Consider the following 25,163-nt stretch of genomic DNA (forward strand, 5'->3'; position numbering starts at 1 on the left):
ATATCACTTAGACGTAGTATATTTACATCTAACAGAAGATGATAATGTTGTTGTAAAGCTTTTTTTTAAGTTAAATATTTATAAAATAACCTATGAAACATTGTCTTAAATAAATGCATGAAGACTTTTAACAAATTAATAAAAGGATAATATAAGACAATACATTATCAAATAATAATAAATTAAACAGATGTAAAAATGACCAGCAGTACTGTAAAATAGTGTTTTCATTAAGTCTGTTATCAAATAACTGAAGTTAACATTAAAAAAAATCTAAAAGAATGCAGTCACGTAAATAAATAAATAAACCACTTAAATGTTTCTAAAGTCTAAATGTTTGATGAAAATAATATGGTATTGCATATTATACAATTAATAAAGCCAATAAATATATCTATACAAAAGCCCCACAAAATATTTGTTTCTTCATTTGAATTCTTCTAGATGTACTAGATGTTCTAGAATATAATTGTAGATAGTATAAGGTTGTATACTATACTATACCATCACTGTGATATACTACAGCATACTAATAGTAACTAATACAGATTATGCTAAAAGTGTACTGGTTTGTTTTTTACGCATGGGTCATCATTTGTTCAATTGGGCTTCTTTTGAACGGGTTAGACCGGAGAAAAATGCATGGGACAAAATTTGGCCTGCTTATAAAATGATATATAAAATTATTATAAAACCTGCCCAAGCAGCTTGCTTTTTCTTTGCTTTTATTTAGTCAGGTTATTTCAGGTTATTTCAAAATGTTCGAAAATAATGTGTAGTGGAGTCATAAATAGATTATTGCTTAACACAGCTCTTATTGGTTACGTTTAACCAATCAGGTCTGGGATAGGGAAACCTGTCGATCAATCTACCGTTGAGATGTGATGACTCATGAGTGACGTGGTTTTGGGGCGACAAAAAAACTGATTTTGTATACGGTAGCGATCGCAATGCCAAAGTTGCACAAATATATGTTGCACGGTAGGAAGAGTAACTCAAATCTCACAATGTGGGTTACACACATGTGGTGACAGACAACTTTGTAAAAACAACTATAGCTGAATTCAGTGCAGACTTTGAATGATTAAATAAAAATCTAACTGGATATGGGATCATACTACTTCTGTGCTAAATTTGGCATTATATGTTCTGCAATACAGTATATACTTCACGAAAGACTGTAGGCCTCGTTCTGTTAGATGTTAAGGCGACTCTAAAACATTGTAAAAAATGAAAAGTTGACTTAATTCAAAATTTTAAGGCAACTCGCTTATAATAAATATGCCACAATCACATTTCTGAGTTCACTCAACTATGGACTTAGTTGACCAAACTTATGTTTTATGTAACGTTAATATATAATTGTTCTATCATTATATACACACTCTACTTAAGTAACTACTTAAACTGTTTGTGTTTTAAACATGTTAGTGGTGGACTCACTGCGTCATTTACTTCAGACCTCAACACTGAGCAGTGTATGGCGCGTTGATGAAAGCACTTCTTCTTCTGCATGAAGAAACACAGAGTTGCACTTCCGCGTAGTGTGTCAGATTGCAGGCGTCCAATAGGCCCTTTTCAGATGACGTCACACATCTTCCGTTCTGCCGCGAAGCAGTGTATCGTTACTTCCGCTAGCGCCCTCATTATGGAGTTTACCAAGTCCCTTACACAGCTGCCACAAATACGGCTAGATGACAAGTCACTTACGACAAGATCAAAAGCAAGATAAAGGATACAAATTCTTCGATGAATGTCTACTTATGTAGGTATAGTGTTTTGTTTTCTTTTTGAGTTAGCGAAGGTGGTAGGATAAGTACTCGAATACGTGTTCTGTCAGTCAATAACGTTACGAAATATTAACATGCCTGATACTAAACACAATAATAATCTTATCGATGTCTTGACCACTTGAATTTTCAGTCGCTAAATTTTAGTGCGAGGGTAAAACGGAAGTTGTGATACACTGCTTTGCGAAAAGGTGAAAGTTGAAGGACGTCATTGTGAAAAGGGCCTATATGGGCAAGCCCCATGTGGCGTCTGACTAATACGCATGCATCAAATTGCTCTCGTCCAAGAAGAAGACAAAGAAGAAGTGCTCTTGTGAACGCGTGCCATACACTGACAAAACAGAGGAGAATATTTTGATTAAAGTTGGTATTTGTTTTTTGTACTAAAGCATTATTGTCATGGTTGTCACTATAGTCGTTAAAAAACATTTCAACTGAGCCACTTTGCGCGGGTGGACAAATTTAACAATGTCAAATTTTCTGGACCTTTGCAAAATCTGACACCATTATTTCTGTGAGGAGGCCTGGAAATCTCTCGGATGTCACCTAAATATCTTAATTTGTGCTTCGAAGACGCCGGAAGTTCTCTAAACATGTTTAAAGTCATGTGGGTGAGTAAAAAAATCAAACAAAGTAAATTTTTGGGTGAACTTCCCCTTTAACGGTCACTCTCCTCAAGCTTTTTCTAATCAGATGGTATTTCGCAGTGTATCATGGGGATATATCGGATGTACACTCATAATCAGAATGCATTGTGGGTAAAAAGTAGTGAACAAATGTACTCAGAATTCGGACAACACTACAAAATCGCGGACACCCGATATAGTGGACTATATAGGAAATAGGGGGCTAATTCAGACACAGCCTCAAACTTCATCAAAGCATACTTCAGCTGAGTCGCCTGCCGCCTCAATTCTGATTGGTTTTGTTCACTAGGGAAGGTGTCGGACTTTAAGAATAAACCATTAATAATTTTTGGGGAGGGGGAAATCACAATTATTTAGACTAACTTTTCCTCCAATAATTCATGCTTTTGTGGAATTCATTAAAATCTCATGTATTCAATTCATGAATTAAAATTATTTACAAAACAGGTGACTTTATAGTATAACAGTTTTTGTGGGGCCCCTAGGCAGTGGGGTAGGGCCCTGCATTTCAGCCCGACTTAGTTACGCAGCTCGGGCCGGGCTTTGGGCCAATTTTTACATAGTAGCTCACAAGCGGGCTGGGCTTCAGTCTTGTCTTCCTTTTATTTATTAGACATTCATTAATATTTCAAATTTATATTAGAAATTAATTATATAAAGAGGCGATAAGACGTTGATGATGGTAAATTTAAAACATCGAATAAGTTTACATATTAAACTGACACATTACACATTCGGACAGGTCTCCCTCGTCCACTATTCGCGGAAAATATATATATATAACTACTTTGCCATTAAAAAACTAAACGGAAACTATTTGAAAGGCTGCAACAGCAGTATTGGCTTGTAATGGGATAAAACAACAACAAAAATCGGGCTCTAAGCAGACTTCTGTTCGGGCAGGGTCGGGCTCGGACCTGAGCGTCTCGGGCCATGGCCGAGCTAGGGCCTGGGTATAAGGCCCGTGCAGGGAGTGGGGGCCCCGAGAATTGTCACCACCCTTCACCCCACTAGCGATGGCCCTGCCCACAGTACATGGCCTGACTTCATTTATATCTAGATTTAAGTTAAATTTCACAAGCATGTTTTACTTATGGGCTCTGCTGTATCTCCAAAAATGTTAATAAACTAAATGTTATTTTATAAGACGCTGTTCCCATAATAATGTAATAAAAACATAGTGTGTCATTATAGAGCGATGAGGCACATACATACAGCCCCTTTCTGTGATTAAGGACATTGCTTTTATTTTATGGCACAGCTAATGATGTGTGACAAGCAAGAAAAACATTTGAGATGTTTTGTCTTTACACAAGAAGAGCCAGAGAAAAACGAATGCATATAAAAATTAAAGATAGCTAAAATGACCCATTTGCCATGTATCAAAAACAGTGGTGTGGCCCATACGTGCTAAGCTCCTAAGAAGAGCTACTTTTAGTGTAGTATTTAGTAGTCCTGGAGAGCGTGTGTGGTGATGTGCGCAGAGACTGGAAGAGACGAGAGAAAGAAATTGAAAGACAAAGAGAGTGGGAGATAGATTTATGAGGTGAACATACGCATTCTGTCGGAGGAGCTCTCAGTGTGCGCGGGAGAGCTGGAGACGCTGCTGCTGCGCTGGGATGAGGGACGACTCCCCGGCCTCCTGCCGTCTTCCAGAGAGGGGGCAGGGGAGGGACTGTCGGGCACCCGTTCCTGCATAACCAACAGGAAAAACAAACACAGACACGACGGCCATTACATGACACTTTCTGCACTGAACGGCTCTTTTCAGCGAAGCACTTCCACCCTGCCAGGGACGCAGAAGGGTCTGTGTTTTTTTAAATCCCCATTCCACCCACCCCATTTCGTCTCTCTGCCTCCTTTCCTTGCTTTCGTTCCCAGGCTATTGTCTGACAGACTGCTCCCTGCAACGCCGTATGAAAGCCAGGATCACGCACCACCCACACCCACACCCCCCTACACCTTCCCCCAATGGCTGATGAGAGATGTGCATGACACAATGAGAGAACGGCGCCGTGGGTTACCTTAATCACTGATGTCACCATTCTGGATGGGGCACTCTGTCCCTGTGCTGCGGCGGCCATATTGGCGATGGTGCTGAGGTGGTTCATCTGACTCATCGCCATGGTGACGGATGCGGGAGGCAGGCTGACAGGGATCAGGGGGTGGGGCATCATCATAAACGGCAGTTCCAAGCCTGAAGATGAGAGAGGAGAGTAGCTGATTAATTAATCATTCTTGGCATTAAGTTCAGTGCAAATGGAAGATGCGTGCGACAAAAAGAAAAGTGTAGTGCTAAAGAAGAGAGTAACATTTAAAGGATAAACGGTATAAATAATTCACATTTAACCTATCGTGTGTAGTGTGGCTTACAATGTAAATATTCATTAAATAATAATCTTTACATTAGACAGTGTATTGTATTAAGATTATTATGTATTCAAAATAGATATTGTAAAACTTTAGTGGGATACATTTTCAAACCATTATGCTCATTAAAAACATAAATATTCACTTCTGTTATTAATAATAAATACGCCCATTAATAATATATATGGTTAAAGTGATTAAAGCCACAATAATGTAATAATGTTCAGAATTTTAAATTAAGAAGTTGGGGAAATTATGGAAATATTTCACCATTGACTGTAAATCATTTAAAATATCTGTGTAAAAATAAGGGAAACGTGAAAGGCATTACTTAGGAGGAGCTAAAAGGAACCAATTAAAAATAACTGTGTATCATGAGATGGCCAGAAGCTAATTATGAGTATTTGTGCCAGAAACTCCATTGCTCTTTACTTGTATAATAGAGAGCTTTTAGCTTCAACGTGGCATTTTCTGTCTTGTAATTAGTTGTTTAAAAAATCTAGGAAGCTGCTTTGCTGGCTAACATAAAACCTTTTTCATACATACAGTAGGCTGTCATAACCACATAAACAGTAATAGTGTCTAAGTGTGCAAGCGCACTTACAAATATAGAACACACAAAAATATTGGGTGCATTTTTTATTTTATTAGTAATTTTACATACTTTTAAGTATGATAATCAGCATGACTTGGATTTACTTTTGTTGCAATGCATTATGGGATTTCTTTACCTATAAAAAGTTGAATGCAGTGCCTTAAATTGTGCATTTAAAACAGAGCGATACAGATATTCAAGGCTTTTGATGAGAGAAAAAACAGACCGTAGTAAGACATCAGGATGTACGCTAAACTCATACAACATGTAACCGAGGCAAACCGTGCTACATTCTTAGACAGTGATTAAATAGGCAGAAAATAAACTGTCCCCCTTTTTCAAAGGACACTTCCACACAAATAAGGTCACAGCCTGGTGTGTCCCTGAACTGAAGACCCACTCACTTCCACTCCTGACTTTGAACTAAAGGATCAAAAGTAACTGGGAAATGTTGGTTTCGGGCAGTCAAAGGCACCGCTTGAGCGCTTGATAGAAAACTTCACTTTGCAGAGGAACCCATCGAGCGATTGCCCCGCCATCAGTCCCACACGTTCCCTTTATCGTCTGCTCAAGGTAACGGGAACAGAAGGATAATGCACAGAGCGGCTCTGTGTTGTTTTTGTGCGAAATATTAGTGGCCATGGGCTGTGAATGAGTCTACATCAGTGTTTGAGAAAGGAAAGAAAGAAGAAACCCCCCTTCAGTGTCACCACAACTCAGAGAAACGCTGTTAATTTCCATAAGAAAGATGACCAGCAGATGCTCAGGGAAAACACATTCCCCAACATTAAAAAGGAGGTGGAGATTAAAAGAATGAGAGGCCAAGCAGCACCTTGTAAAGGCGTCTCTCCTCGAGTGCCGAGTCTGAATCAATTACCGCTCGCAGGACCGGACTCAATTAAAACCTGCCACGGCGCCAGCGTGTGATTGTAGGATACTTACAGCGCCACGTCGAAAACAAATTGAGAGAGGCATTCATGCACGTATCTACCTTTCAGAGCTTTCGAGGGCCGGATTGAGTGCCGACGCGCCTTTGTGATTCGCCGAGTGAAGATCTGACTGAATTTCAGGAAATCAACAATTACAAGAGGGGAGAAATGTATTGCAGTCTGATATGACTTTGCTATTGTGATTTAAATAGGCGTCCTTTATCAAACCAGCAGTGAAGGATGTTGTTTTGACCAACTTCTACAGTGCAGAAATGTGTCTGTGAAGGACTTACAGTATCAGACTGCTCTCACAGACCTAATCTCTCTCTCTCTCTCTCTCTCTCTCTGTCCCACCTCCTTTCATGTTCTGCCATCCTTAAGTGATGTTTCAGCCATAATGGCCTATTCAAAACCATAAGAAAACATGATACAAGCTAAAAGAGATCCAAGGCTTTTCAAACAGCGTGACAGGCAATGAACTGTGGATATTTTGGAATCCAGATGTCCTCTGAAGCAGAACATTGTTCATCAAATGTCTTTTTTCTTCTTTTGTAGTTTTCAATAAATTAGTCTCAAAACAAAACTCATTTATAAACTGTCAAGGCCATGTTATCCGAGACAAACCAGCTATTTTTTAATAAGCAGTGCACTTTATGTCACTTTGGATAAAATAGTCTGCCAAATGCATGAGTGTTAATATTTTTTAAAAACGTTTATAAATTAGAAAAAAAAAATATTCAATTTAGTATCACTGCTGATTTCAAGAAATATATTCTTATTTAAAGTGGATTTGCTGTGTACAAATAAGTACATTTCTGTATATTTGACTTGTATACAGGTCAATGAAAATACATCTCTCTTGTGGCATTTTATTATTATATATATTCATAGAACAAATATTATATTATTAAAAGTTGTTTCCTAAATGTTTGCTATGTCACATCATAGGACACATGTACGGTATATTTGTCAACTACCCACACAGCTCTTTTTGTGCATCTTTGATGATATAAAATTATCATCATACACATGAACCATGATAGCCCTTAGGCTGGTCCTTAAAAAGAGACAGATTGAAGCAGCTATTGTCTGCTAAAAGCTGCCCTTCAGAGCGCAAGCCTCCAGCGTTATCCTGTGAGGGAGGAAGCTTTCCCTCGACAAAAATTAAACCAGCTCCTACTTGGCACTTTATTATCTCTTCAACTGAGTGATTTATTGTTTGTGGAATGAAAGCAAAAGAGGAGGAAAATTACATTTTCAGCGCAGGCCGGGCCCATTCTGCCTCCACTCCTCTGTCCTGGAAGAGCTCAAGACAAACAATAATGTCAGATGTAATTGATCTGAGGTCGCCAGTTAGCCCTCCAGTAAAAGCCCACTATTTAAGCGACAATCCGCCCTGCCTGCTCCTCAGATGCTGTCTAATGAAGCTGTCCATCTCTGCTATTTACCTTCTCTTAAATGGAAGAGGAAAGATGTACTGTATGAAGCTGAGCCAGGAAAGATTTGCTCTTCCCCCTTGAAATAAGACCTGCGGATGCCGTCGGAATGTGTAATTGGCTGCCGAAGTCGAAGACGGGGGTTCCGGCGCTAATTAAATGACTTGTTTTCTGGCCTATCCATCTTTGTTTGTGAGTGCAAAGCGACAGAGCAGAATTCCGTGAATGTTTTTATCTAAACAGGCATTGTTTTGGTCATCCCTTTGATATGGGAGCCATCATCTTCCGCCTTTTGAAGTAGCTATTGAATTGGGATAACAATTTAAGTTCTTTTTTATCTCGCTGGAGAATAGCAGACTGTTATTTTTCGCAATGTCCATTGTTATAACAAGGTCTCACCAGTTGCATATACAAAAATAAATTAAAATATTTATATTATAACAATTGTGCAAGGAATTGTTGTGGGGAATTTAAATAACACATGAAAGTAAATTCACAAACAGCTTTGATGTTCCGACAGCAAATATGTACACGCTATTGGAAACATGATATAGGCAACTCATAAATACATTCTGACTACAACAAAAGACCTTTAACCATAAAAAAAGCAGAGCTCCATCTGCGTAAAGGAGGTGTTATTGGAAATAAAAGCATAGGTCTTTATAAACAGAGACGAGACTGCTTTTCTCGTAAGGGTATAAATTGTTTTTTTTGTCCCAGATGGCTTAGCTAGTCAAGGCTGTTAAATGCTGTAACTCATTAGGGCCTGTTAGCAGGGAAGGTATTTCTTTGAAGAAGCCACCCACTGTCTTTCTGTGTCATTGAGAACTTTAAAGTATTTTCTTCCTGCGTATAATCTTAAAGCTAATCATAAACAATAACATTTTGTATTTGTTAATATCCTCCAAAAAATGATAATAAAAACACACCTGTACACTTTCACAAAAAAATGCAGGCTGAATATGTTGAAAGAGAAACTATATACCTATGCTGTTTAAAAAAAACATTTACTATGCTCGGTTTAAAGGGAAAGTGGTTAATAAAAAACACATTCTAATGAAAAATAACTATTACACACTTGTGAGTGTAAAAAATAATGGCAACAAAACATCCCTGGTTTGATGAGGAAGCATAATTGCACAGCCGAACAACACTCCACATGCATCAAAGCAAACATGTGATAAGGATTACAGAGGAGACAGCATTGTTTTGTTATTTATTTATTTATTTTTATTCTTCCTACAGGAAGATAAAGACCCAGCAGCAGTTCTTGGCATACGGTGGTTTCAGTCCAGTGCCACTAACTGTTACTTAGTCTGGCCATTAACAAACTATGCCGTTTCAGGTACAGAATTATTCAATTTATTATTCCATTTGATCTAAACGTCTGAATGTAAAGGCTCGATGAATAAAAACCACAGTGGGGGGGATTTCCTATAAATGAATTGTGCCCGCTGATAGCGTTGGTTTATTTATATGCTCAGTCTGCGCGTTTTAGTGCCCGATTCAATTAAGGTATAATGCAAATCAGGTAACGCCATTGACACGTCCAAAACTGCAGCCATGAACAATAGAATAAAATTTTTTTTGTTAACATGCATTTACTGCATCTGCAGGTAAGTGCATACCACTAAGTGCATAGTGAGAATTTAGAAACAAGGCAATAATAAAAATCCTAATTTGCTTAGAGATTTTGGGTGGTTAGTAGATAAAACCCACATTCATAATCTGCACACAAAAGTTGCACGACTGTTTAGTAAATTCCCCCCAGTGGTGTTTATGGATTTTCAGTATAATTTGATTTTCATCTGATTGAAACTCTGTTCGAGGCAATGCTGTTTTTAATAGAAATCCGAGTTCTGTCTCTCTGGTCTTTGTATGTGTTGAAATGTCAAAGGCAATCAGTTGAACAAAAACATTGTGAAATATAAAGCCACAGCTTTTCTCTAATCTTTTGTCTCTGGTGAACGCCACAGTTTGGTCTCATCTAGACTGTAACTTGATCTGGTTAACCAAATTACTCGCATGGTACAAGATGCCCAGACACAGGCCTTCAGGACACATTACTGAAAGCACACCCAATTTGGATTTGAATTGGTTTCAGCTTAAATTTGTCCCGTATCATTCTCAATAAACTACTGCTGGTTTGGGAGAAGCGGAGGGAGCGGCATCACTAGCAGCTGTTTCCACAGTGAGTACAATATATTCAAGCCCAATCAATAACCGTCTCCCCCCTCCTTCCCTGTGGGACTGTGACACCCATGCAAAGTGTGGGGGGGTGGATCATTTCCATCTGATACTGGGCAAAGGGTCCCGTTTAAAAAGATTGCTTTCGGTCAACGGCAATCAGTTGTCATTTGACTTGGACTCTGAAATGAAATGTATCGAACAGCGTTATCAATCAAATGGGTCCATGGGAAGGCTTTCCGAGGGATGAGACGGTCACTTGCATCATCTGTTCTAATTACAAAATTAGCATCACGCTGGAAAGGCTGCATGTTTGTGTGAAGCTGAAATTCCTTGTGAAAGGAGATTTGTTTGGTTTGTCATACTGCATGTGTGCTTACAAAAAAATCATCCCAATTCAGATGCATTAGGAAAGTAAAATCATAAAAATGATCACTTAGATATCTCTGCTGTTCCTCATGGAGAAAAATAGGAGCAACACAACACCCCTCCGATTTTTTCTCCTGAGAAAAACACATTAGTAATCTCATATGTTTCTAATATATGAGACAAGAGTTTCAGACGAGAGCTCAACAGTCTCACAAAAAATACCAACGTCTGCTTCTAAAGGTCAGAGAATGGGATACAAACATTTACAAGTGTCTGGTAATGATGGCTAGTAAATAAATAAGCATTAAGAGTATATTTGAAAATGTTTCTGTATGACAGATAAAATGAACTAAAAGTTTTATTTTTATTTCAAATGTAAGTCAGCTACTTCATGCATTCCAATGACCCGAATCAGCCTTTTATAACGCAACCTAAAACAACACTCAGCCTTTACACATTACTTTCCTTTTATTTCAGCTGACCGCAGACATAATTATGAAATATAACTCAATAAGAGAATAATGTCTATAGTACATCAATTCTTCTCGCATAGAGATCATCTGAGAAGAAATCCCGTAAGTTACATAGTGTATCCCTTTCTCCCTTAATACATAGGCTAAATGTTTTCTGTTCTACAGCAACATAAACAGTCTACTTTCTGTAACTTAAGGCATCGGAATGATTTGTTCTGGCAGAAGGCCTGACCCAGAGCAGGATTACTTGTCTAGTTAGGGTTAACGGGACTCCAGGCATGATTGATACCCATGAGTGATAATGACTGTGCCTTCATTTCTCATGTTCTAATTGCTGCAATGTTATTATCACTGCAATAATCACTGCAATATTCCAAAAGCATCGCATCCTCTCTGTCATCATAAGGCGTGCTGGTTACGCATCACACGGCCGTTTGTTTATCTCCCGTAATTGAGTGCAGTGAGATGACCTATCGGAGGAATATTCTAAGCAGTCAAAGTGCACGCATCGCTTGCATTACGAACTGCAGAAGCTTATCATCTGTGAAAGGTTGAATGTCATTTATTACATGTATCGCATTTACACCATGTGACATTGTCTTTTCAAATTGCGCCGATCTCTTCATCCCTATCTTTGCCTCGAAAGGTCACTCAATTCCACTTATAAATGCAACCTGACAGAGATTAGCAAAGAGTGTTGGACGATGGGCTGCATCTCACCATCGAATAAAAAGCCTCTGAATGAATTCATCCAATTAATGAAGAATGAGCTTTAATGTTCATGATGCTCGACAAGTAAACTGCTCACTTGTTTTTTCTTTATAATTAATTTCTAAACTCGTGCTTCTATAAGACAGCACATAAATATTTGCCTTACAATCATTTTATATAGCACTCTCACTGCAATACTGTAGAGCTGGGCTGCTTTTCAAAGATGATGGAGCATGATACGGATCATTACAGAAATAATGTTTAATCAATTCCCATTTTGTAATCTGTTTCTGCAGTTGTAGGCATTTGTGTACATCAGTGCTTTGCGCATTTTTCCCGCACCCCCGCTCCTAAAATCATGCATATTCAATTTTATGCTGATACTAACTGTCGATGCATCCGGAATTAAAACAAGCAATTCGACTTCATTAACAAAGTAAGTGATTATCGAGTTATCTTTTGAAATTCTATTAAAATGTGTGACGCTCTCCACTTATCTGTCACCTGCTTCCCAGGAGCACAACAGCCTAATAGAGGCACTCAGAAATGAATGCCCAGGAGAGACCGCGTCTCTCTAAACTCAGCCCTGCTTCTCATCCTGGTCTCAAAGCTATTACTAACGCTTCCTGCCTTCCTGCGAAGAGCCCTGTTGGTGCTTAAAGCTAGACAAAACAGCATTCAAAAATGTAAACTGACACAGGTGAGACAGCTTTGAAGAAAAACATTTACTTTCCGGAACGCTAAATGACTCAGTCAGTGAGTAATAAGGAATGAATCGTAGGCCTGGTTTCTGCCGGCGCGACTCCGAGTAAACTGCATGGTTCCCCCTTTAGCTGTGGGTCGGTTATTCTCTTAGCAGAATTTAAAAGGAGACTTAGGCTCTGATCCAAAATCTAGTGCCTACATAGGCATCTACCTTTTAAGGCGGCATCTAAACAGACGTTTTTGGAATGATGTACAGCAGCAACACGAATAGCGCTCCTCACAAACAGGAATTCATACCTATTTTACGAGGTGGCTTATTCGTATGAATTTGAACATTTTGGATCTGACCAGGAAAAGTAATACTGAATCCCCACCCCTGACCCCGCCTCTAACGTCTAACTAAAATGCACGAATGAGATCGTACAAATTCATACGAATTAACCAAAATTAGTCACATCGTAAAATAGTTACGTTTTTGCCGTGAGATTGTGTTGGGAAGCGCAATGGAGACTTGATTTACGGACAATAATCTTATTAGCAAAAATATCATGTTTTGAGCATAATAGTCAAGTATTTTTAACTACCTCATACAGATGCAGTAATTTTCAGTATTGAGCTCATTATATTTAAATGACACATTTCTCTAGTGTCATCTACAACTTTACATCTTGCATAGCTTGTCACGTGGCATTACAGGCCTTCTCCACAAATGACGTGTGATACCTAGTTTTAGAAATAGAGAGTCAGAAAATCAAAAAGACAAACCGCTACAATAAAACCGAAGTATTATGCTGTTTGCCGTAACCTCTCCGTGTTTAGCAGCGCGAGGCTGCCACGTTGAAAAACAAAGCCCAACCCTTGTTGGATTTGTCCTTCCACAGTGTGGGGTTTATTATTAGAAAGGACATAAACAGACTAATTAAATCACAGCAGTCGAGGCTGAGATGACAGCTGGTGTTGTGTGTGACCAAACAGATCCCTATCAAAGAGCAGGAGGCATGGCTCGCTCAATCCGTCCTCTATGGGGAGCTATTTTAAGAGGCCCGGCATTGAGCATGAACGCTTTATGCTAAATGAGGGCTCAATGTACAAGCTGGCTGATTGTAAAGAACCGACACGGCCCCAATGCATGATGGATGTGCCTGTTGTAAAGACAATGGATTCAGGGTCTACGTTTTTTGATAGGAAATGTGACAGCGCTCATCAAACAGATATCGCGCTGCTTTCGACTTCCTTTTGCCGACATCAGTGTCAGTTAAAGACGCCGTTGAGTGCTTGACGCAGTCATGCATTGAATTTGTGACGAGATTGCTCCTGACAGTGTAACAAGTACAATGAAAGGCATGAATTCTTACAGTTATTATGATGTGTTTGCAAGTTTATCCGTATGTGTTTGCGTAGAACCGTATTTAGCTGCACCCTACATGGTTACTGTAGTTCACCTTTGACCTCATCTTGCATCCCATGCAGCTTAGGTATACACTTAATAAATAATGATAAAAAAATGTAGGTACCACGGGAGTGCCATAGATTAATATATTTGGAATAATTACTACAAGCTATTAAACACCATTGGTTGACTGGCTGCATTGAAGTCACAGATGAGAAAAAAATATAGTTTTAACAAGTCAATAACAGCAAGCGCAATGAAAACAACATAATCAATCGCACTGCGACGTTTGCAAACAAGAGCTTGAATTATAACACCAATAATTGATTCCCCTCCTCCCCGCTGTTTTTCCCGCTCTCCTGTGATGTCATTTCCAATCGATTTCTTCCTGTGTACAATGATGAGAAGTTTCCCGAGTTTGTTTTTTGCTTTGACACTTTCGCCCCCTGAACCAATAGAAATTTGCAAGCTGCACCAGCAGCTTAACCAAAAAGGATTAACTCCCATATCCAACCGAGAACACAGATAATGCTCAGTAATTGGTAAAAAATGAAGATGAATGGGACAGCAAGATAAGGACCAATTAGCTCCTCCATGCTTACAGCTGCGGTCTCTCTACAGATCCATCTCTTGAGTGCTGGCCTTCACCGCCAGAAGAAGCCTGGCAGAATTAGCGGCCTGACCTCATCGATGGTGGGAGGCCCAGCCATCATCTCCCTCCCCTTCACTTTTAATTCTGTCCCTAACATAGACACCTGTCACCGGGCCTGACGTGACTCCCGCTCCCCACGTCCCAAAAACACAAAACACCAGGTCTGGGCCAGGTCTGAGCATGCAAACTTGCTAAATGAGAGAAACCCACACAAACAAGCACGTCGACGTGCACACATGCCTGAAAGTTTGTCGCTTATTTCATTATGGCAGCATCATCTGGTTGGTGATACACACAATTCCCCCATCTAATTATGGAGAGGATTTAAGGTCCATTAACGTTGCCGTGGCAAGGAATACGAATCAAAATGGCACCCAGTGGCCACCAAGAGAGATATTCTTTCACCTCCTTCCATTTCTTAACCCAGTGCCAATAAATGCATGAATTCTTTGTAGTTTTCTGCCTTAGCACAAAAAAAGATTGCATTTGAAAAAAGTCCATTAATACTGTAAATAAGCTATTTTTCCCTGTTGAAAGGGGCAGGTGATTTCTTCAGGGAATAATGAAGGTTTTCGTTCAGGTCAGCTCAATGGATCACTGTTTGTTTCTCTTCCAGGCAGTGTTTCGCACATGTTTTGCTTGGTTTGTGATCTGTAATTGTGCCATTTCCCGTGAGCCAATGAAACAATCCACATTGTAAGAGAGGGGAACCACCACCTCCTTAAGAAAAAGTTAGGGAAGAATCAAAGGGAACTAAACACTAAGCTAAATCGCATTCACCCCCTCTCTCGCTCAGGATGTTTGGACATTTAGCTCCAACTGGAATTGGCTGACTGTTTTTCTCTCTTTTTTGTAATTATTAATAGTGATGCAAAAGTGATTGAGTTAAATATTTAATGCAGAACAAATATTAGCTCATCCAATTTGCGTCGACACAAAGACAACAGCAAGTCCTTCACACTTATATATATTTTATATAGTTTATATAATAATTCTGACCAAAAACAATAAATAAAAAGAAAGGAGAATAATATGAGAAAAAATTGAAAATGTGTTTCCAAAGCCTACTTAGAAAAAAATTTAATAATAATAATAATTATTAAAAACATTATTATAAAATATGTGTTTATTTATTTTTCTAAGGGAACTTGGGAAACATTTTAACTAATGTACCTAGCAAACACCAAGTTACATTCTAGCACACCATAGTAAACACACAATAGTAAACCACATATATAACACACTTAAAAACATTATATTTCATTTTTCCGACACAATCCCTAACAATGCTTGGTGCATGATTGACCAAACTAATAATGAATAATCATTATTTGCATATCATTTTATAAAAATATACTTGGTCGTTTGTGGTCATGCTGCTGGTAACCCCCAGTGACATTTAGAAAAAAAAATTAACCTTGCATGTAACTACGTGCAGCTAAATAAAAGCTCATAGCAGGAACAGCTGTTTTAATATAGCACATGTTCATTTCCTGCTCATGACATTGTCCACTCTTGTCTGGAGAGTTGAGCCGAGTTCCTCTCTTGTAAAGTCATGCCTATATCCGTCAGATGATTTCAGACTCTGGACTCCAGCTGCATAATGTGCTCGTAAGCAACACAGAACAGGCAATCACAGTCTAAAACCATTAGAGCCAATCACCGTGCTCCGAAAGGCAGAAGTCAGCAAAGCACTGTACATAAGAGTTTATTTTCACAGTTGCCTGTTTTCTCTGGCACTCTTTTAAAACACCCTGATGTGATATCTCTCTCGGTTCTCTGGTGAAATGACCTTTCCGTTTTAATGCCGTAATGATCCGGAGCAGTGAGGGAATTTGCTGGAAGGGAATGGAAAACACTGTCTATTTCACTTAAAAACCTAATTTATGTTGCAATTAAAGGCTGAAAGGCGCTTGTTTTTCCCCTCCGGCTTGCCGAATAGAACCAGATATATTTCGCCATCATAACATGTGGGTGACTCCTATTGGCCATCCCGTCACAGGAGAGTGCCTGATATAAACAAGAGATCGAAATGACATCCAGTAATCAATATTAGGATGGCTTCAGTACCAAACATCATTTGTCTCAGCCTCCGTTCTTTTGACCAAACCAAGCATTAATTCAAATCATAAATCTGGGAGTGATTTAAATCCCAGAATGAGGGCCCCGCCTGCCTTTAATGATTTATTTTCTACATTTCTGCAAGCGAGAGATTTGTCCGTACGTGGTGACAGGTCACCTTCAAACGCCAGAGGTAGACTGTTCATCACTATGCAGACTAGCATCTCATCGCTGCGAGTAAATATTAAAGTAAAAGAATCCAATTGATTGTGGATGGGCCGGAGAGGCGTCTTGGCCATATATTTCACTCAGAGCTTCTAATGCCTCTCTAGTTCGGCTTCTCCGCTCACTGCGGAGCCCAGAATTATTATTCTTCAGGGAGCCTGCGTGCTCAAGGTTACAATTTAAATTGTAAAAAGATAAAAACAGTTTCTTATTAGCCCCATTGCCGCAGCCTCGCCTATTCCGATTCGCATTTATCTTTATTTCGGTGACCTCGTAAGCCCCCCGCTGCTGTTAGCTGTTAGATGACCTCAGCTGCGCGTGGTTTCCTTCGATAAATCTGCTTAGAACGCGCCGTGTTTTGCAACAACTCGCAGTGTCAAACGCAGCTGGGAAATCCTTCAACGCAGGGTGGATATTCACAATGGAAATCACACGCGCGCGGTTCAGCTCGGGGATTATGGTAACTGAATCATTTGTAATGGATTTGTGGTTTAATATAACAGTGTAATTTCCACAAAAAATGGCTTTAAGTAATGTTGCAAAGAGAGATGAAAAAATCTGAATGTATCTCTGAAACGATTAATTGGAACGGGGGACATTCAAAACCAATTTTCTTCACCAAATTGAATTAGCGGCTCGCTTAATAGCTATTAGCTTTGGGATAAAGTGCTCATGGATGCATTTGATGTGTAGCTATTTTAAAAGTGCATTACCTGCTAATGATGAATCTGGAAACAACCAAACAAACGGACTGCTCGAAAGGAGATTACACAAAGCTTCCTAGTTTCCTTATAGACACAAAAGTTTGCCACTTAATGTGCAGGTACAGTTAAAGCACACATCTTAAAAATGTTCATCGGGAAAATAGCATGAGTTACATTCAGTTGCACAACTTGTGCAGTGTGGTTATACTTGAAGTTGATGTTGACTTACCCACACTGGAGCTGAGATCGTTTTCCGAGTCAGCACAGTGCTGGGTGTTGTTGCCGTGGTAGCTGCTCATCACCTCCAGTTTGATCTTCTTCACCTTCATGGCCTCTGCGATGGCGGCGTTGGTGGCGGCTGCAGCTGCTGCAGCAGCGGCTGTAAGGCCTGTGGTGGCAAAGCAGGAGGTTTCAGTACTTCATCGTAAAAATTCATCTGCTGCAGGTAGTTAGATAGGCTTAAAGCAAGAGTATGTTCCATAACCACTTCTAGACTAGACATTTACAAGACTTACAGATTTACCAACATAGTTGCTAATGATTAAAACACATAATTGGTATTACTTTACATTAACACTTATTAACAGTACCATTCAAAAAACTAAAAGGTTTTAAAGTCTCAAAAGCACCAAATAGAAGGCCCAACAGGCATCTGCAAACTTTTTTTGTTTGATATTTGGGGAAAACTGCTGAATTCTAAGTACGGATTAAAACATTTTAGAAGAGCGGACAGTGCTCCATTTACTGATGCACATGTTGCAAAATATATTTTATGTAATATATTATAAAAATACAAAATATTTCATATACAAATACACAGGAGCCATGGGATGTGTAAAACTATGAATAATGGGCAGCCCGATTCTGCAAATAACTGCTGAGATTTCTGCAAAATTCTGCACTCCGGATCCATGCGGGCCTGCTTACGGTAAAACATTTAAAGGTCTAGTGTGTACATTTTTGGAGGATCTATTGACAAAAATGCAATATAACATACATTAAAGACCTTACATAATGCAGCGTTATGTTTTTTTTTTACCTTAGAATGAGCTTTTCTATCTACTTACATCATGGTTCAGCTTGAATGGAATTCGCCATTTTGTTTCTACAGTAGCCCTACATGGACAAACTGCTCTACATTCCATAAATACGTTATCTCCTTTTGGCAAAGAAACAAAAAAGGGTGATGACGTCTTAACCCTGTGTCAGCCTCCGTAGTGCTTTAAAAGGGAGGGGTGCAGTGAGCGGTTGGTTGAAATTTGCAACCTCACCACTAGATGCCATTAAAAATGCTTGGAGATAAATCGTCAACAGGTTGTGCCCTCTGATGCTTCTTGACGATGGTTTAGCTTGATTATGATTGATGGTTTGACTATTAAAAGACTCTTTCTACAACAGCTATATCTTTTCTCTAGATCATTGGCATCCCGTCACTACCAGTAGCTTCGCTGGTTGTGATTACACAGTTGGCCCCATTGGACTGATGCAACGTTTTCCGCTGGAAACCTGACTGTCAAATAAGTCTTCTCTCATTTCCGTCTCGTTTTCTCTCTAAATGCGAAGATGACGCTGTTGTGCTTTGAAGATGACAGATGGAGTTAGGAGAACTTATCAAGAGTGACATGTTGCCATAGTTTCTGTTTGTAAATAAACGGGTAGGGATGTATGACAAAGTGAAAACAAACTGCCTGAAACAGTGGGAAACCAAAGACGTGCTCAAATCATGCACGCTCTCAAAGGCATGCAAATGTCTATGACATATCAAATAGACACACTTCGAACATTCCCACCTGACTGTGATTTCATTATCATTTCCTCTAAATGACTGTGAACGTTGCAATTCAAAGGCTCCAGTGGCAATAATCATTTTTCCATTGTTTGATTTGTTTAAAGGGAGCACCACGGAGCCGGGGAGATTGGATAAAGAACTGACTCGCTGTCATTTATTCCTTTTCAATGACAAAACACCTGAATGACTTGCAGAAAGTAAAAGTGAGATCCTTGAAAGAGACCTTGAATGAAGATTAATGAAACGATGTGAATGGATGAGCTATTTTTCCACCGGTGTTCAGTGAATCTCGTGTCTCTATCTCATTTTAAACGTACAGTGTTTTAAAAATGGTTACATTACAATAGATTCACATATGAGATTATGAGGCAAAGAGGATTCTGGGAGTAATCACCATAACCAAATTCATGACATAACTCTTTAAATGTTTATCATGCTTACTAAAAATAAATAAATAAAAATAAAATAATTTTGTAAACATTTATATTTATTATATAATAATTATTTAGAAAATAGTCAAATTTAGTGTTTAAACAATTTATACTAATCTATTATGCTAACTTAATAATAAAATAATAGTTTTATACATAGTTTATCATTTTACATTCAACATTTTGTAACTAATATTGTTTTAAATAAAATAATTATTTCAATAGTAAAAAGATACATCTACGTAGTTGTTGGTTGACCATTTGACTAGATCATAAATCATCCTTATTCATGAATGTACAGTATCATTATTTAATAAGAAACAGCAGCTTCTTAAGTAACATACAATCAAAATGTTATGGAAAATCCAGTTATTTTTGTATCAATCAGTGAAATGCTCTTTGTTCCATGCCCCTTTTAACTTTTGTTTCCCCCGATGCAAGGAAGCCAAATTGATAAATTCATCCTCGCTTAGCTGTCACATTTCCCTGACACGACTCGACTGTGGCCATTTGGCCTGCGTCTCTGTCCTGAGCGTGGAGAGAAAGTGGATTAGAGAGATATTGAACATGTGGCATTAATACGGCAACTTGCCTTCCCAGCAGCAAATAGGCAGATGGTGCAGGTAACATTGCACGCCACCGGCTTTCTGGGCTTGTTTGCATTTTAAAGTACATCAGTACCATATTGATGTATCGTATACATCATGTTGGAGTGGGCGCTTTCGTTTGCTGTTGCATATGCATGCCCTACAGCTGCGAACGGATCTTACCCCCTCCCCCCACACACACTCATAATAAATATGGCCAACAGTCGCACTGAAGGTCAATCTTCATTTGTGTCTAATGGGTGAGAGTCAACTGTTTTCTAAATGATATGTATGCGAAGCTTAGACACTAGGAAAGAAAATACTGAATAAAATTACCTTTCGGTTGACAAAGGGCATCTGAGTAACATTTAAGGGAACTTTCAGAACGCCAATTATTCTATTTGATAATGCGTCAAACACAAACACTAAAACTGACCTGGTGACATGGAATCTCCTACAGGTGTGAATGTAATGAATAGACAAGGTATCATAATTTTCTCATGAACTTAATTTGCCCATTGCAGTATAAGACAAATCAAAGTGGTTCTTACTTAGTTGTAACCCAAGAACCGTCTCATCAGGTCTGCTCTGACAGACAGCAAGAAGAAATGCTAAATACAACAAACCACAAATTAATACATTCATGGGAAAGATCACCCAAAAATGAAACTTCTGTGGTTATTTACTTGACCTCTTTTCATTTTAAATCTGAATGACTTTCATTCTTCTGCCGAACAAAAAATATATTTTGAAGAATGTTTGTAACCAAACAAGAGCGGTACCCATTCACTTCGATTGTATGGACACAAAAACAATGCAAAAGTCAATGGGTTTACCAAACTTCTTCAAAATATATTTTGTGTTCTGCAGAAGAACGAAAGTCATACAGGTTTAAAATGACAAGAGTGAGTAAATGATAACAGAATTTAAATTTTTGAGTGAACTATCACTTTAAATATTAGAACACATTTCCGTTTTTAACTAAATTTTTTAAATGAAATCGTTTTTTTAAACCAAAATGATACCCAAATGGGTACCCTGGTACAGATTACAGCAGGAAGCATCACATTATGGATCCTTTTCTAAATGATCTTCTGACAATTTTCAAAAAAGATCATTAAATACAGACAAACAAGTCTGTGTTGAAGTATATAATTGTATATAATGGCGTTTGACTGTACCAAAATATCTACATCAAAGTACCAGTCTAAAAAATTGTTCTTCACTATGCCAACAAGTCCACTCGTTGTGTCCCGACAACAAGCATCCCACTCCTTCCTCAATTAGCATTCATTAGTATGCAAAGCACCAACAGCGCAACGTTCCTACTTTTGAAAGTCACATTTAAATTCAGACGCCCATGTCTGTTTTCTCACAGACAGAAGGATCTCTTCGGCAACATAAACAGCCGTGGCTGAGAGGCGGCGAGCGTGCAGACGCGAGATGGCAGAGGGGAGGGGGCGCGTTTGACAAATAAAGATTCGCGTGGCACTGTCACACTGCGCACAAAACAGCAAATAATAGAGATGCGGTCTGATCGTAGCCCTTGGAGCAGCTGTCATATTAAATAATAATGAAAGATCTATTAATATGCAAAAGAAACCAGCAGCAGACTAGCTTAACGCTGTCATGCCTCTGAATATTGTCAGAATGTTCATTATTAATAAACATGCGGGCTGCCCTACCTGCTCAATGTCAGAACATTCCTTTAACAAATAAGAAATACATGTGCCTCCATCCACTAATAGTGTAATTAAATTAAGATCAGATTAACTTCACATCAGTACACAAACAGTGAGTTAGCCAAGCTGATGATAAGCAAGTGCTTATCTACTGACTTAACTGTTTGGGCTCCTAATAGAGACTGAGGCGAGGCCAAATTTCACCCTGTTTACTGAGTTTGTCTGCAGCGACTGATTTAAGTAATGCATTTGAATTATTCCATGTGCATTAGTAGCCTTTATATCTATCGTACGGTAGGACCATTAAATGCTGCTTGTCGAATGTATCTAGCTATTCTAGTTTTTAGTTATATGCTAGCTTTGCCCTGTGTGTTTGTTTAGAGGTTTTAAAAATATATTCTGAAGCTTAACTAGGCATCATCTCGTATTGAAACTTAAGATGTCATCCATTTTGCGCCACGCCACGTCAGCCCAAAGGATATAATCGGCTTTGAAGGCCAAATTGTCTGTAATACATCTGAAAGAGAGGAGTGATTCTGGACCTCAGAGGGGGACATCTGCTCTAAAGGCCAAAATCCACGTTGATAAATGGAAACAGACACAAATGATGATGTCGTATCTGAAAGCAGGTGGAAGTCATTGTAATAGTAACAGACACATGTGCAAATAGTATTGGGCGTAGAATGTTGTCCTTTGCCACAAAGCTGATTTGTTGTGTTAAAAGCATGTGCTTTTCGGTAATATACTAAAGAATGTATCTAAGAAAGGGCCGGGACACATGCCTTTTGCTACCCTAGCACAGCTTTTCTGGGGGGGATTCAAGACATAACAAGAAAATTACAGCAAATTACATTTCTATTCGAGCGATGCCATTTTTTGCACATTGGCCTCAAAGTTAATATGATGCTCATTTAGGAAAGTCTATTTGGTAGATACAGAAGCTCTTTCAATATAAGGGAACAGGGTCTGAAACCAATAATGAAATCTTATTTATCTTATTATATTATTATTATTTAAGGTCCAGTGTGTGAAATGCAGCAGCATATAGCAGTGAGGTTGCAAATTGCAACCAATGGCTCACTCCACCCCTGCCCTTTCGTGCCACTTTCGCATCTTTCCCAAAGGACATAACATATTTACGAAACGTGGTCTGTAGCGCAGTTTGTCCGTTTAGAGCTACTGTAGAATGGCAAATTTCATGTAAGGGGACCCACGGTATAAGTAAATGAAAATAGCTCATTCTAAGGTAATAAAAACATAATGCTTTATTATGTAAGGTCTTTATAGACCTTTGTAGACATAGTTATGTATTTGATATTGCATTTCTTTCAATAGATCCCTTAAAACATTACAACTTTGACCTTTAAAAGGTGTGGGGACAAATAACATTCTGTTGAACGTGAAATACCTCAGCAAACTTCAAAAAAGCCCTAAACCTTTGCAAAATTATTCAAGTTGAATGAACACAATAACTTGTACCACTTGAAGCTGGTTGTAACTATGGTTCATGCTCTTCCAGACCTGGTGCCTATCAAGATGACAAGAATCGATCAAAGGCGAACATGAGCGAAATCTCACTACATTTACTCACTGTATGCCAGCCCATCAAACAACAAAAGACCCTCACAAACTTGATTGTTTAAAATGTTACTTTTCTTATGAAGTCCTAACCGAAATGTCAAGATCAGAGCCCTTCTTAAGGTTTAAAGGCCTGGATATCAAAAGCTTTTTGTCGTGGTTGTTTGGAACTTAATAAGAGAAGACTCTCATCCAAGACTCTCATCCTCTACCGCATGGCCTTTGAGATCCTGTTTCCAAACAAGACACTGATAGGCTGACCTCACTCAAAACTGGAGGGGCCGCCGTAACCACATTCCCAAGCCATGAGACTCAATAATTCTTTAGGTCCATTGTTTGATCCCACCTCTATTGACAAGTTTGAATTTCTAAACACTTTTGTCCTTCTCTGAAAGAATGCTGCTACAATTGCAAACTGAACTACATGTGAAGAAAAAGAATACTGCAGAAAACTGAATGGACTTTGCACTTAAAACAACAAGAAAATACAAAAACCCTGACTGAAAGATTCAATTATTGTTTGCTATTTAAATTCTATTTTGCTAAGTCTAGCTCTTTTCGTAAACGCCTTTTCCTCACGTAAGGTCTGCATTCGGTAAAAATGAGCTAATACAATATTTCTAAATCACATTTCAAGCAAGAACTTGCTCCATGTGAAAGCTGCATATTTTGCAGTGTATTCAAGATACTTTGGATGACAAAAAAAAAAACAATAACACCAACAACGTACCAGATGAGAATAAACAAATAACTATTTGGCTCTGTGCTCTATAATTGGTTAAGAATACGCAAGAGGGCTTTCACAAGAAATAAACTGTGCATTAACAACGAGTTAACCGTAACCTAATGACTGTGTATTATTAAAAGATGGCAGAACAACTGAGACCACAATATGTAAATGAGACCGATTTCTTGCGAGCGACTTCAAAGGCGCTACAATAAAAACCAGCCGTAAATAGAACAAAAGCAAAAAGACCTGCTCTAGGCGAACTAAAGGCACAAACGGCTGTTGTTGATTGTTGTGGCGATAAGCTTGCTTTAACATCACGACGGCCTATGTACATATAGCAGTGAAGTGGATTTAATCAGGCTAATTAAAATCCACTCAAGGCAGAATGCAGCATCTCGTATAATGATCTGCGAGAGAACAACTCTCCACTCCAATTTATTCTGGAGTTGTGGCTGCAGAGGGGGCTGATGGGAAGGGAGGGGGCAGGTGGAGATGGTCAACTGTACGGCTGGTAGTTTGGGGACTGTCAGGTTTCCCAACGTGCCATTTAACGGATGGGCAGCGGGCCGCTGTGAGAACCTGAGGATGCCCGCCTGTGTTACCTGTAGGGGGAATGATTCCCGGCGACATGAGGCCCGGCACGGAGTGCGGCATAATGTGAGGGTTCTCCAGCGATGTCACACTCTGGGTCCGTTTGGGAGGCCTCCCGGGTCTTGAGCTAAAACAGAAGTGAAATGGTGGAAAGGGTGAGGCAGAGCAGGACACAGGAAGTATACAGCAAGAGAGAGAGACAGAGGAGGTGGGAAAAAGAAGGGGAGGGGTGAGGGACAGGGGTTGGCGTTAATATTTGGCCGGCTCCACAATGCAATTCCATTCCAATGAACCAACATGTACTGTAAATAAAATCCTTTTCAAGGACAGTTGCTTTCTGCTGCTCGACATAATAGACTTCCATAACTAATTAGATTACATAGTGAATTAATTTCCTTTATTGAAGATCAACCACTATTTGATGCATAATTCAAGGCTCGTACCTCGTTACCTGCCCCTCTGTATTAATATCCCTACACTATTTGAATTACCTCGTTTGCATATGCGAAAATCCGGCCATGTGGATTTCAG

The 25,163-nt window shown here is 39.0% G+C and overlaps 1 protein-coding gene across 6 annotated transcripts in view; it reads right to left on the reverse strand.

The window, feature by feature from the left end:
* dachd (dachshund d) overlaps positions 1-25,163 on the reverse strand; it is a 99,674-nt gene that overhangs the window by 28,695 nt on the left and 45,816 nt on the right. For all 6 annotated transcript variants that reach the window (XM_079463494.1, XM_079463498.1, XM_079463495.1 and 3 more), the window contains exons 2-5: positions 24,644-24,759; positions 17,474-17,632; positions 4,462-4,634; positions 3,994-4,129 (exon numbers count right to left, since the gene is read on the reverse strand). In XM_079463494.1, the coding sequence (XP_079319620.1) occupies positions 3,994-4,129; positions 4,462-4,634; positions 17,474-17,632; positions 24,644-24,759 (584 nt within the window). The remainder of the gene's footprint in view (positions 1-3,993; positions 4,130-4,461; positions 4,635-17,473; positions 17,633-24,643; positions 24,760-25,163) is intronic.

Source organism: Barbatula barbatula (genome assembly GCF_947034865.1).
Source record: "Barbatula barbatula genome assembly, chromosome: 9".
Lineage (NCBI taxonomy): Eukaryota > Metazoa > Chordata > Actinopteri > Cypriniformes > Nemacheilidae > Barbatula > Barbatula barbatula.